This window comes from Polypterus senegalus, chromosome 9 (assembly GCF_016835505.1).
Source record: "Polypterus senegalus isolate Bchr_013 chromosome 9, ASM1683550v1, whole genome shotgun sequence".
NCBI classification, from domain to species: domain Eukaryota; kingdom Metazoa; phylum Chordata; class Cladistia; order Polypteriformes; family Polypteridae; genus Polypterus; species Polypterus senegalus.
The window spans coordinates 173,919,586-173,934,041 of NC_053162.1; the positions used below are offsets into that span (position 1 = coordinate 173,919,586).

Here is a 14,456-nt window from a genome sequence, read left to right on the forward strand (position 1 = left end):
TCCAGTATATCGGCCTCCCTGCCATCTGTCACACCTGTAACAGCATTATACAGGAAATGAGCCTTTTCACTTATCACCCAGTCTCAGTAAAGGGTGCGTATTGCCTATTTATCTATTGGCTCTTTTACATTCATTATTTGACTGTTTTTTCAACCAACAGAAAAGAAAACCACTCATTGTACAAAAAAAAAAATGTTCTCCCTCTGACAATTTACTTGATCACTCATTTTTCAAAAACACTATTTTCCATCAAGTTAGACACAGCTATGGAGTATTTTGCATACTGTTAGGCTATTTAACCTTCTTATTTATGGTTATACTGTACCCTTCATTTTAATTAGAAACAAAAAAACTAAAGAGAGTTAATGCTTTACACTATTCTGTGTCCTCCATTATGCTGACCATGGGCATTACGTTTCCTAAGTATCGATGAGTGGTAAACACAACTAAAACGTCTTCAGCAAACCCTCGTCTACGTAACTCCGCTAGCAGCAGCCACCTGGCTAACGTCTCGTGCCTCTTTGAAGACCCCGTCCCTTCTCTGGCACTGATCGTAGCTGAAGCGCCGTGCTTCACATTTGCACCTTGTTGATGTTTTACAAACGTCTTTCTGTTGGTCAGCTTGTGTGCTTTTTTAAAGTTTAAATGGGCGGCCACTGGACTGCTCCTCCGTCTTCTCACAAATATTGCACCGGGCGGCCATATTCCTTTTCCATGTGAGTGAAGTAGCAGTCCAATAATATCCGCTTGCACAGCCACAGCACCATACGTCACCACAGTTGTAGACCCGCAGTTACAGACCCAGAAGTGACGTCACCGCCGTTTTTTTGGAAGATTTCGGCAGGTCTCGTAAAGTAACATCGGGTCCAAAATGACAAGGGGAGATCTGGAAAACTGGGATCTGAACCCAGGACAATGGGGCCGTGAAGCGGCAGTGCTGACCACTGCACCACCAGTCTACCCCTGGGTTATCCGTAAGGCTTTTTCATGTGAGGCCGCCAGAGAAGGTCCTGATCCCACTGTGTCTGGTGGTGGGGGACGCCGTCCATAATCTCGTATCTCCCAAGTGCTAAATGGGCTTTGAGATTTTTTTTTTTCCCTGTTTTTTTATCCCAGCTGGCTCACCCTGGGGAATTGTTCATTTCAGGTGGACACCAGTGTGGCGTGTCAGTTTGACAAATCTAATTACTTGAATAAATTACCTGAGCGACTCCAGGGTTAATCCTGCGACTGCGGAGATGTGGCTTCTGTCTCATTTTGCTGATCCAGATGTGCCCTGAGACACGACTTGTGTTGCTATTTTTTCCTCAGAAGTGACCGTTGGTATGTTTGTACGGTATTGAAGGATACGTTTGGTATTTGTCAAGTCAAAGTTATGTCTTCACCAGAAATGCATATATGCATTTGCCACGCCAAATTGTGTTCTAAAGTCCAACCATTTCTATAAATTTTAAAAACTATCTTGCCTACAGAGGAGTTAACGGGGCACAGAAAAACGTACCAAATGCATCCATTGTCAGTTGTCGAGTATTGATCTGCGTCCTGCAATCACACACACTTTGTAAAGTAGCCTCTACGTGTCATTTTTAGACTAACAAATGCCAATAGGATGAGATTCCAACCTTTTCAAAGAAAACCAGCCTCAGTGTTTAGTAATCTGTTGACCTTTCACCCCTTGGGGCGTGGTTTCCTCCAAATCAGAACCAATCACGATGCACTTTTCATGCCATGTGTTTTCCCTTCCGTATTTACTTGCAAACTCACAAGCGAATAGGAAACGTCTCCTTACCTCGAGAGAAACAGCACCAGGAATATGCGACAAAACGATTCTTTCCAGATCCTTTATGTGGTCACAGACACGCATCGGAAAAGACAGAAGGCTTGTTGTCTTTTATCGAAACTCAAAGAGGACGTATTTGGTTAAGTTTTAGGCTTTCAATTGTTCGGTGATGTCCTGTGCCCCATTGTAAAGTGCCAGTGTGGGCAAAATATTTTAAAAATGGATAGAAATCACTGGACTCTGGAACAGAGTTTCGCATGGCAAATGCATATGTACCGTCTTTGTTGGGCCGGCGCCACCATTAAGGTGAATTAGCCATTCGCTTAGGGCGCAGATCATAAGGAGGGGGGAAAACCCCCAGCGGGTTAGCTACCAAACAGTCAGGTGGGGCCCTTGGCATCTTTGTGAAGAAATTCGGCATCTCCGACTTGAACAACATCAAACTTCTCCTTTAAGATATTAGGTGAAGCCACTCTAACTCGCCTGTGAGCTGAAACTCACAAACGAGTCGTCGGGAGGAGACGTCGGGGTCCGCAGAGGGAGGCTGATCTGATTGTGGATTTGTGGACTGTGGCTCTTCATACACGTTCTGCTTTACTCACTTTCCCCCCGTCTAGCGCCATGGTGTCGTGTTCAGCACAGAGGCCTGCACTCCAGCGATTGTGTTGTGACTTTAAAAGTATTGATTTATTTATTGACGCGCCCAAAGACACCGTTTTAATGCCACAACTTGCTTTTAAATAAGAATTCTTTATTGAATGCACTGTTTCACTTTGGACGTTTTCATTCTTTGTATACAATAAACATCTGCTTCAATTTTTTAAAACAAAGTCTCGCCAGGTCCATCTCAGGTCATGACTACTGATGTCCCGGTAGAGGCCGGTGCCCATGGCTGTGGGTACAGGGCATCACATCAAAATAACTAAAAAAGAATTCTTTATAGTGAGGTTTGTGATTTAAAATTTACACTTGAAATTCATTGTAGCGTTGTGACGGACGGCCAGGGCCCATGCCCAGCGGGGACGCCCCTTCTGTGTGTGTTCCAGGGGATCACAGTACCTCCGCCGGACCACTTGGTGGCAGCCCCCCTGGGTGACTGTGGTGCCTCAGATACCCGCAGGGCTGCATGGGAGATGGAATTCTCCACAGCCCTGTTGGGATCCGGGGTGGCCACCAGGAGGGTTCCTGGGCCCGTCTGGGCCGTAGGTTCAACCGCACCCGGAGGTGCATTCGGAGGCAGGAGGTCAAGCACCAAGGATCAGCCACCACTCCGGGAGCCAGAGTCGGGGGGAGGAGGACGAAGCCGCTGGGAGGTGTGGAGGAAGATTTGGTGTTTGTTATTTGTATGTTCACTTTTGTGTTTTGGGACTGTGTTAGGGCTGAGGGACACGGGGAAGACATGGCCACCAGCTGAAGAAAATAAATCTTTTTGTTTATTTTCACGTGCCTCTGGAGTCTGTCTGTGTCGGGTTAGCGCCGATATAGCGCCTTTGTTACAGCGTCCATTTCATGAAACTGCATGTGAAAGGAAGCTCATCTGTTTTGCTCATCACTGCTGTGACGTTATACTTCACATAACATAGCAAAACTGGGTGCAATTTTGGTCTCCCGGCTACAAAAAGGACATAGCAGCACAAGAGAAGGTCCAGAGAAGAGCGACAAGGCTGATTACGGGGCTACAGGGGGTGAGTTATGAGGAAAGATTAAAAGAGCTGAGCCTTTAAAGTAGGGTTGCCACCCGTCATTTAAAATACGGAATCGTCCCGTATTTGAGAATGAAATTGCGCTTGGCCCCCAAGGGATGTGGCCCCCACTGCAGCATGCGTCCCTTATTTTTTTGTATTAAAAGTGGTAACCCTACTTTAAAGGAAATTAAGAGGTGAAATGATTGAAGTGTTTTAAACTGTGAAGGTAGTTAGTCCAGTGGATCGAGACGGTGACTTTAAAATGAGTTCATCACACAGTTGGAAACTTGTGAAGGGGAAATTTCGCACAATCACTAGGATGTTTTTCTTTACACAAAGAACGATAGACACTTGGAATAAGCGACCAAGTAGTGTGGTGGGCAGGAGGACTTTAGGGATTTTCAAAACTCGACTTGATGTTTTTTTGGAAGAAATAAGTGGACAGGACTGGCGAGCTTTGTGGGGCTGAATGGCCTGTTCTCGTCTCGAGTGTTCTAATGTTCTAATTCATTATTAAAACTTACATTGTGAGATTCGGACCGCCAGACAAGGACTGTCCTGATCTGGAGAGAGTCCACCAGGCATATAATATAAAGATGCTAGGGAGCAGGCCAGAAACCTACCCGGTCTGCCCAGCAGGAGCAACCTTAACTTCAGCCAGGCTTCAAGGCAACCTGCAGGCTTCTTCAGCTGGAACAGGCCTCAATGAGGGTAAAGCTGGCAAAACCACTAGCAAGGCAAACAAGATGTCAGAAAAGGCCTACAAGTGGAAGGAGGACCGTAAACCTTTGGCGTGTTATTAAAGGGTACGCAGAGAGTCTTTCAAAAATACTCTGGACATACAAGAACTCCCCATCGGAAAAATGATAACCGCTCAATGGTTGATCGTCGATGGCTCATGAGACTTGAGAGATACTCACTGATGTTTTGTTTAAGAATCAGATTTGTCACAGATATTTCTACGAAAACCCATTAGGAGGTAAAAGGAGTCAACATTGAGAATTTGGCTTGAAAGGCATGTTATATTTGGTGAAGCCTCTTTCTAGTTTTAAGCTCTTTCAAGACTTCCATCATTTTACCTTTGCCTTCATCTGAGGTGACTTACAACATTTAAGATACGATCGGTTACGAGTCTTTTGTTTTTATTCCAGTCGGAGTACAGGCAGGTGAAGTGACTTGCCGATGGTTACACAGGTGTCAGTAGTGGGATCTGAACCACAGGCACTGCAGTCCAGCCACGTGGCTGGCCTTTTCTTCTAGAATGATCCAATTGCAATACCGCAACATAAATCAGGGCAGCTAATTGTATTATTCACAACCAAGGACCGCAGTTTTATTATCATTGTAAAGGGTTTTTAGTACCAACAGCAACTGTCCATAAATTTCACCGGATATTACTGAGCACACAATGCAGAAATGTTCAAATTGCTTGATAGATCTGATCCCACGGTGTGACTTTGCTGTTATCTCTGCTGAAACTCACGGGGAGACCACTTGTGAGAATATTGGGGTATTTTTTCCTCCGAGGAGCTTGAGGCAATAGAAAATGTCTCCTCTGATTTCTTTCTGATCTCATTGCTGTCAAGGAGAACCCAACACGATCTCAAGGAGATGTTTTTTGATTTTTCATTACTCTGGATCAAAAAGTAGAAAAGGCACAAATGGACCTGCCTAAAACAGACAAACCAGTAGCAAACAATGTCCCAGAGCATAATACGAAATAATTAATCATCACAAGCAGAGCCAAGAAGGTCATAATCCATCCATCATCCAACCCACTATATCCTAACACAGGGTCACGGCCCACGGGGGTCTGCTGGAGCCAATCCCAGCCAGCACAGGGTGTGCAAGGCAGGAAACAAACTCCGAAGCAGGGCACCAGCCCACCGCAGGGCGGGCACACACACACACAGGACAATTTAGAATCGCCAATGCACCTGCATGTCTTTGGACTGTGGGAGGAAACCCACACAGACACGGGGAGAACGTGCAAACTCCACGCTGGGAGGACCCAGGAAGCGAACCCAGGTCTCCTCACTGCGAGGCAGCAGCGCTACCCACTGTGCCACCGTGGCACCAGGTCATAATCCAGTAATTTAAATTAAGTAACAAAACACAGCGAGCACTCACCGACACCCAGCCTGACAATGCTGGTCTCTACAGCCTTTATAAGGTGGGGGCAGTCCTTTGATGGAGATTGACAGGTGGCCACTCCTCTTGGGGAACCACCCACAAAACACAAGGGACCTAACAGAGCAGAAACTTCCACAGGGAAATATAATTATGCAAAACTGAAATATTATGAACAGAAAATATTCAACTATTATGAACATATCTGGGCCCTTTCTTATTTGCAATGGTGATGGACAGGCTGACAGACGAGATTAGACAGGAGTCCTCATGGACTGTGATGTTTGCTGATGACATTGTGATCTGTAGCGAGAGTAGGGAGCAGGTTGAGGAGACCCTGCAGAGGTGGAGAGGAATGAAGGTCAGTAGGACCACCACAACAGAATACATGTGTGTGTGTGAATGAGAGGGAGGTCAGTGGAATGGTGAGGATGAGGAAGTAGAGTTGGCGACGGCGGAGGAGTCTAATAACTTGGGATCAACAGTACAGAGTAATGGGGATTGTGGAATAGAGGTGACAAAGAGTGCAGGCAGGGTTGAGAAGGGTGTCAGGAGTGATTTGTGACAGACGGGTATCAGCAAGAGTGAAAGGGAAGGTCTACAGGATGGTAGTGAGACCAGCTATGTTATATGGGCTGGAGACGGTGGCACTGACCAGAAAGCTGGAGACAGAGCTGGAGGTGGCAGAGTTAGTGATGAGTTAATGATTTGCATTGGGTGTGACGAGGATGGACAGGATTAGAAATGAGGATATTAGAAGGTCAGCTCAAGTTGGACGGTTGGGAGACAAAGTCAGAGAGGCGAGATTGCGTTGGTTTGGACATGTGCAGAGGAGAGATGCTGGGTATATTGGGAGAAGGATGATGAGGATGGAGCTACCAGGGAAGAGGAGAAGAGGAAGGCCTAAGAGGAGGTTTATGGATGTGGTGAGAGAAGACATGCAGGTGATGGGTGTGACAGAGCAAGATGCAGAGGACAGAAAGATATAGAAGAAGATGATCTGCTGTGGCGACCCCTAACGGGAGCAGCCGAGAGAAGAAGAAGAAGAACATACACCGTAATGAGCAGTTCAAATTCTAAAGAAAGAGAACGAGAGAACATGAACTGTTGGACAGATAAGAAGCACAGCAGAAACGGGTGTGTGTCAGTCAAAGGTGCAAATACAGTGGGGAGGAAATAAGGATTTGATCCCCGGCTGAATTTGTAAGTTTGCTCGCTTACCAAGAAATGAACAGTCTCTAATTTTGATGGTAGTTTCATTTTAATGGAGAGAGACAGAATATCAACCCAAACGTCCAAATTTTAAATTGTTTAAATTGATTTGCATGTCATTGAGTGAAATAAGGCTTTGATCCCCTACAACCCCGTCCAATTGTATACTGAATGATAGGCAGATGCTTTGCGGAGTTAATACATAAAAATGCTTTCAGACGGGAGCGAAACTCTTTTCTTCTTTTGTCAGTGGCACATCCTCTGTTTTTTGAATTTTTTGGCGACTCTCTCTGCAAATTCAGTTTTGTGTGAATCGTTTCACTCGTCTGTCGACCCTGTGATGGAAAGAGCAACTAGACGAATGCATGGAAACAATCGCCAATGTGTGCTCTAGTCGTCACTAAGAAGTGAAAATGAATTACAAGGTGGCTAACAAAAAGAGGAATAAAAATAGAGGGCTTGTTAAAATTGTGTTTATTGGCTCTTAGCCACAACTCACCATATACTGTAACTTTAATGTCACTGACTGCAGTCAACTGGTTGCACTTTGGCAGACTTTGTGGCCATACGCTGTAAACGCAGGTGAATTTTCTTGATTTAAACCTGATCTGATGTTTCCGATTCACAGGTGGGCCCCCATCTCAGCACTTTCCGGGATCCAGAAGAACGCAGGAAGGCCTTCCTCGCTCACAGCTCTGATTCAACGACCCGGTTTGGATATCTGGGACAAGGAATTCATACGATCAGTTGAAGAGGGGACGACGTGATCGACGCTACCCAAGACACCTTAGGAAGTCACCGCCTTTCTTCTCATTCAGGATGTGCCTAGATATTTTCAGAGTGGTAGCCCAGAAGCTTCATTTCAATGTTGGTTAAAACTGTAAATCCATATTGTCAATTCTTCCTGATCTGTATCTGCTTTGACTGGCGTGACTTAACGCTCTTCCGGTTGGTATTGACATGTAATGATGTGGTGGGCTGGAGTGAGGGGTTCAAGGAAAGTGCCAACACTTCATCACATTTCTGACCAACCTTTCTGCAGTCAATCCCTCCAAATGGAGTCAGATTTGGCCGTCCTTTCAATCGTCACTTCAGATGTCTCTATTTAGCATTCGGGCCTCAGATCCGTTAACAGATCACATATTGACTACACGGCATTTGCTTGAATCAGTAGAATCTCGGTCGAGCTGATGAATGGGCATGATGATAACGTCTCAACTACGTGGGCATTCATGTCAATTTCAGGTTCTCACTGGCTTCTCGGATTGGTGTGACCATACAAAACACTGAAAACAATCTCTTAAATTAAGAAAAACATCCCAAGTCATCGTAAAACATGCAAGCAATTTCCAAATGTAACATCTCTGTAAATATCAAACACACTCCTAACGTTTAGAAGCTGATGCATCTTAGTGTCGTCTCTTTTTAATTCAAACACTCACACAGCAAATGGTGGAATAATGAGTGGTGTAGAAGGTTCGCAGGATGGGCATGCAACCAGACCACCAGGGTTATAAAGACAAGACCCCACTAAACGTCGTCACTATCAGGGCCATTTCAGCACATTTCTGCATTCATGTTATTATCGTTGTTGGTTTTGTTTTTCATCTGCTCTCCATTTGCATTATGAACTCAGCAGGGCACTACAAACGCTTAAAAGAGACTTGGCCTTTAAAGTTATCTCCTCAAAAATGTGAAGCACACCACAATAAAAGCACAAACACCCAAAAGAGAGTCAAAGACTGAGAGGGGAACCCTAAACCCCTGGCCCAAAGAGCAGAAAAACAAAGCTTCTTGGGAATATTTCTGGTTTATTACTCAAGAAAGGTTCAATAAAACAGGAGCAAAAATGTTCTGTAAGGTTCACCTACAAGCCAAATATTTAACAAAACCCAGTTTGAAATCTACATATCAATAACCTGAAGACAAATTAAAGAAATAAAAATGTAAATTAAAATTAAATAGAAAATCTTAAAAGAGCAAATACAAAACAAGAATCCAAACACAAGAGAAAGAGACCAGAGGAGAGCAAATGCTTTGGCATTAATATCGAGATCTTGCAGCTTATGTTTAAGGCAGAGGGCCGCCCCCCTTAGGTTAAGCATACAAAGACAAAATGTAAATGTAAAACACAAAATGATTAATAAACAAGACAACACCATTAAGAAATACAAAACAAAAAGAAAGAAAATAAAACATGTTATAGCATTAAACACAAAAGAATTCCTAAGAAAACAACAAAGTAGTAAATAAAAAGTAAAGAAATCTGTAACAATTGACTTACTGGTGCTCGCTGTGTCACATGTCTGTGACCTCATCTGCTGTGGCCCTTCCTCATGTGTTGAACTGTCATATCCCGAGCAACATTTTTGTATAACTGCCAACCGTGACATCCCTTTGACCAGTTATACTCGTCCGCAGTGATATTTTCATGCAGGCAAGTAGTCGGAAAGCAAAAGTCAATTCTATCTTTCAATCAAACTGGAAAAAACCGGGACAGCACAAACAAAAGTCTTAGAAAGAGTTTGAATTTGAGGTTTATTCTCTAACTCGGGTACAAAATAGCCACTAAGATGACCTTTTAACCCTCACCTCCTTGACCCCTTCATGTTGTGACCCTTGAGGCCAGACCCTGGCAACTAGGATCTGGGTCCACAAAATGGTGGCCACAGCCACAAAACAAAATAAAATGGCGTCCCAGCAAAATACTAGAAAATTACAAGTTCCTGAGCAATGTGTTAAAACACCAAGTTTGACTTCAAAATTCAGAACCCCCGAAGCAAATAGTCAGAATCCATTCAAGACAAAGCTCCAAAATTTATTTATGAAAAATACCAATACTAACACGAATGACGGGAAAACACTAGTGTGTTTATTCAGCCATCCTAAAAAGAAAGAAGACCTCCTGAAAAGAAATAAATAAATATGTTTGTGTTTGGAGTGTGTTTGTTTGTTTCAAAATGAAACCTCCATTTGTTGGGTTGTATTCTCTGTAAGAAGGGACCGGGAGCTCTGAACTGAGTAGCAGACTTCAGAAAAATAGTGAAGAGCTTTTTAGTTCTGCTCTTAGTTTAAGTTTACTTTATTCACTTTTGAAGTTCTGGGCCCATAATCAGGGTCCTCTAAATTACGGACCCTGTCAGATTTGTGACTTGGTTAAGTGAAAAATCTGCATAAAAATAGTTTAAAGTTAAAAGGATAAGGACATGAAACAAAGTTTTTTTTTTTTAGGAACACATAAAAATCACGATGGAAAAAAAATATGAAAAAGAGGTCCAAAACGAGGCAGCCAGAAAGAATTGTAGTTAGAGAATCAGAGCAGAAGTCCAAAACCAAAACTAATCAGGAGAACAAAACAAAACAATTCACGAGGTCACCCAATCAAGGTTTGTCTTTGAATCCCAAAACCAGGAGGTGAGCCTGCTGGCCTGCTGTCTTAAATAGTCCATAAGTGATGACATCACACGACGCTGACCCTGTGACAGCAACCAGCACAGCAACCAGTAAACAACAAGGCCGCTAGCACAAGAAAATGACACGAAATAGTGGCGCGGACAGCAAAATGACTCGCATGACAGCAGCGATGTGACATTATTGTCACAAGTAAAAACTTCAAACTCTCAGAACTCTGTAGAACTTCAAAGTAATAAGATTCACAACAGCATTTATGGTTCAGGGACCTCGATGGAATGAATTTTCTGTTTTTTGACCACAGATCATCTTATCTTACAATTTATAATCATTTTGTTTCTTTCTTTGGATGCATCTTCAAAATTAAATTATGATCCAGCCGGCTTACAGACCAGTTTATTTGTGTTTGATTTGTCTGTCCAGTGCTATGACTTGCCATTCTTTGGTCAGATTCCTTAAACTTGTCTGCAGCTTTGCGACTTGTTGTCATTAATGAGACCAAACATTAAACAGGCTAGGGAACTGGATGGATGGATGGATGGATGGATGAAAGAGTGGAAGGACTGAGAGACAGATGGATAGTTGGTTGGACAGACAATGATCATGAATATAACTTTAGATGTTTCATTGAGTTGGACCCCGCCATGAAACCAACATTAAACAGGCTAGGAAAATGGATAGATGTGTGCATGGACAGGGTGATGGATGGATGGATGGGCAGGTGGATGGATGGATAGGTGGGTGGATGGATGGACGGACAGACAGACAGATGGGTGGATGGATGGACAGGTGGATGGATGGATGGATGCATAGAACTTTAGACATTTCATTGATTTGGACCCAGACACTATACAGAAAGTACCAGTAGATGTTGGAATGCTTATTCATGTAGCTGGTCCTGTCAATGAGGTCCATAATATTTTGGCTATTTTTCATTTATTTATTTATGTTTTTGTGTTCTGGCAGATATCTTGGTGTTTAACCCCATAGTGACTGTAATGACATCATGAATGAGCTGATCCTCACACACACCAGTAGGGGTGAATGTAGAGAACATTTTACATTTACTTGCTTAGCAGATTGTTTCACCCAAAGCGATTTACAAAAGAGGTCAACACGATCAAGTAAACGTCAGTCTGGGGGACTGTGTGGGAGTGACTGTGACATGACAAGGTGACAAAACTGACAATGACAAGTAAAGAGCTCAGAACAAAACACAAGCAAGTTTCCCTCCCTTAATTACAAGAACCTAACAAAGCCATCATCAATTAAACAGAAATTCACCAACCAAACGGGGGTCTTCAAACATGTTTTAAACACACTGAGGGAGTCTGCATTTCGAATGGAGGTGGGCAGCTCATTCCACCCGCTAGGAGCTACACATAAAAAAGTCATGGATTGAGATGGCAGCACCAGGTGTTGCTGTTCATTATTAGAGTTCTGAGTGGTGGGCAAGGAGGAGCACAGGACCCCACCAGTGATGAGCGAAACAATTTTTGAGAAATTCAATTTGCAGCGGAGCTCAGCATTTTGCTTTGCAAAAAAATGTGTGCAATGAGTGGTGTTTCACTTCCTGTGAACATCACGCCATCGACACCAGAAGAAAGATGGTTCTTTCTTGTGCGGATGCCCTGGCATCCCAGTGGGGATGTCATAGAAGGGCTTTGGAGGGGAGACACAGCCCAGCCATGCAGTTCACCAAATAATATCAGGGACAAATAATGGAAGGACCAGAGGAAAATGGCTTTTCATGTTCCAATTCGGACACCTGCAGGGTTGCCTGGGAGTTGGAATCCGGAGGGTCAATGCTGTAGGGGTCCTTTGGGTGCCTCCAGGAGGTGCCAAGAAGCCGTGCGGCCCCCGTGTGACCCAGAAGTGATTATGCAGGTTAATGTCTCGATTCTGGGTTCAAGATAAAAGGGAGCTTGAGGAGGAGGACGGGAAGGAGACGGAAGATGTTGGTGTGATGTTTGATGATTGTTAGGTGGATTAAAGCCTGAAACGTTATGGTTATCAATAATTTACTGTTTAACTGAACTTAGAAATGCCTGTCTGATCGATCTGTGTATTGGGGTACCTGGGCACCGGGGAGCCCCCTGCTGGTCACATCTAGTTAAAAATAAATCCCCCCAACTCATTTCCTTCTCATGTAGACTTTACATTCGACCACTAGACTGGTATGAGGACACCCACTTGGCCATTTATCTCAGCCTTCTTGGCAATCGCAATCCTAAAGATGCATAGATAGATAGATAGAACATTTTACCATAGATAAGAAAGGCACTATATAATAGATAGATAGATAGATAGATAGATAGATAGAACATTATACCATAGATAAGAAAGGCACTATATAATTGATAGATAGATAGATAGATAGATAGATACTAGTTCTACAGTATATTTATATCTGTCCTTTATATAGTGCCTTTCACATCTATCTATCTATCTATCAGTGTTTCCCAAACTCGGCCCAGTTGACCCCCTGTGGCTGTTGGTTTTTGTTCCCATCAGATTCTGTTTTTAATTGGACTCCTGGGCTAATAAAGTGATATATATATATATATATACACACGAAGCAGTTATAGGATAGGATACAACGAAGAAGAAAAACTGCACAGAGAAAGGGCAAAATATAACAAAATCAACAAAAGAGAGTTAAGCATTTAAATCTATAGCGGAAGCAGAAATATTTGTAAATGTCTTATAAATGTGAAAATCATGTTGCTGTGCTTTTCTGAATGTAGAATAAAAGAAAAATAATCCCAGCTAATTAAATGAGATCAGCGTTATCAGGTGTTGTCACTGATTGTGAATCTGATTGGAATAAAAACCTGCAGCCACAGTGAACCCCGCCCCAAAAAATAAACCCCCCGGAATGAGGCTGGGAAACACGGGATTATATTACTAAGAATTTCGCCCTGCATGTTCTCCACGTGTTGCTCTGTTGATCTTTTTCTTTCTCCATCACAAGGACTTCCACGTTAAGCTGAACGAGTGCGACATCCAGAAAGTACACTGCAGTGCATCGGGGTCCTATTTATTTTATTTTTATTTATTTTGTCCCCCATTATTATAAAGAAGGTGCTTAGCTGTAAATTGCAATGGGATGCCGCATGTGCCATTCCTTGATTCGCGTTCAGGGCCCTTTACGAAGTCAGCACGGGCGGACTCCTCCATGTGTGTATTTTTAATTAATACTTTAATATTCAGTCATAATGGGTTTGAGCTCTAATTGCTTATATCGCAGTGACTTTCAGATTCTACTTGAGGTGCTCTGCACTTATCATATCGTCTGACATCAGGCCTGCCATCATCATACGATTTTTAAAAAGTCTTTTCAGAGTCTTTGAAAACTTATAACACCAAAACTGTTAAAAGTCTCCCCGCTCAGGTGTGTTAGCTCAAAACGTCCAGCGCTTAGATTTATAAAAACACTGGAGGAGCAGACAGTGCTTCACTTCAGAGGCCGGCGAGCGTAAACACAAGAAAAGCCAACTTGGCCGTCACAAGCGACAAGCAGCGGCCCGCATTAACCTGCCCTGCTCTCTCAGACGGCCTCTTCTTTTTGTACCTCACAAAGGGCCTCCCGATGTCCTTTGCGTTCTGACAGCTTGCAGCCGCAAAAACCCCCGGGACCCCCAGAGGTCGGCCAAACTCCCCCCGCCGACTGGCCGGGTAGCTACGTGCGCAGCGCCGTCAATCTGCTCGTGTGCACCACCCGGAGTGGAGGGCGATCAGGGGCTAACTTGAGCCACTTTATCTATCTCAGACCAAGCCCCCCGACTGCCAGCTGAGGCCACGTGATCTGTGTGTCCGTTAGATCTCTCTGAGAAATTTCATTGTGGCGACGGCCGTTTAAAGAGCAAATGGCGCTTACCGACTTTAGTCGCCGCTAACAGGAAGCCTCCGCCGTCCGAAAACTGAAATTGATGTTCGACAGCGACGATTTCACACAAAAAGGACTCCCCCAACGACGTCAGTTCCTCTTGTGCCTGGCGAGGATCCGAAAACTCACCTTTGTGAACTTTCCACTAGAACTGTATGATCAGCTATCACTCGTCGTTTATTATTGCGCCTTTCACAGCCCTCGCCTAGACGCTTAACACTGTTCACAAGAATCAAAAGCAACGGAAAAAAGGACAACTCAAATAAATTATATATCATGATGATAGCAGACATGGAAAAGTAAAAATAAAAACAAAAGTAAAATTAACTAAGAAGGAAAAGGAGAAACT

General features: G+C 43.6%; 1 protein-coding gene across 2 annotated transcripts in view; it reads left to right on the top strand.

Moving 5' to 3' along the window:
• Positions 1-10,609, top strand: part of cfap77 (cilia and flagella associated protein 77) — a 171,308-nt gene extending 160,699 nt beyond the window's left edge. For both annotated transcript variants that reach the window (XM_039764294.1, XM_039764296.1), the window contains one exon: positions 7,436-10,609. In XM_039764294.1, coding sequence (XP_039620228.1) covers positions 7,436-7,558 — 123 coding nt within the window. In that variant the 3' untranslated portion in view covers positions 7,559-10,609. The remainder of the gene's footprint in view (positions 1-7,435) is intronic.
• The last annotated feature ends 3,847 nt before the right edge of the window (positions 10,610-14,456 follow it).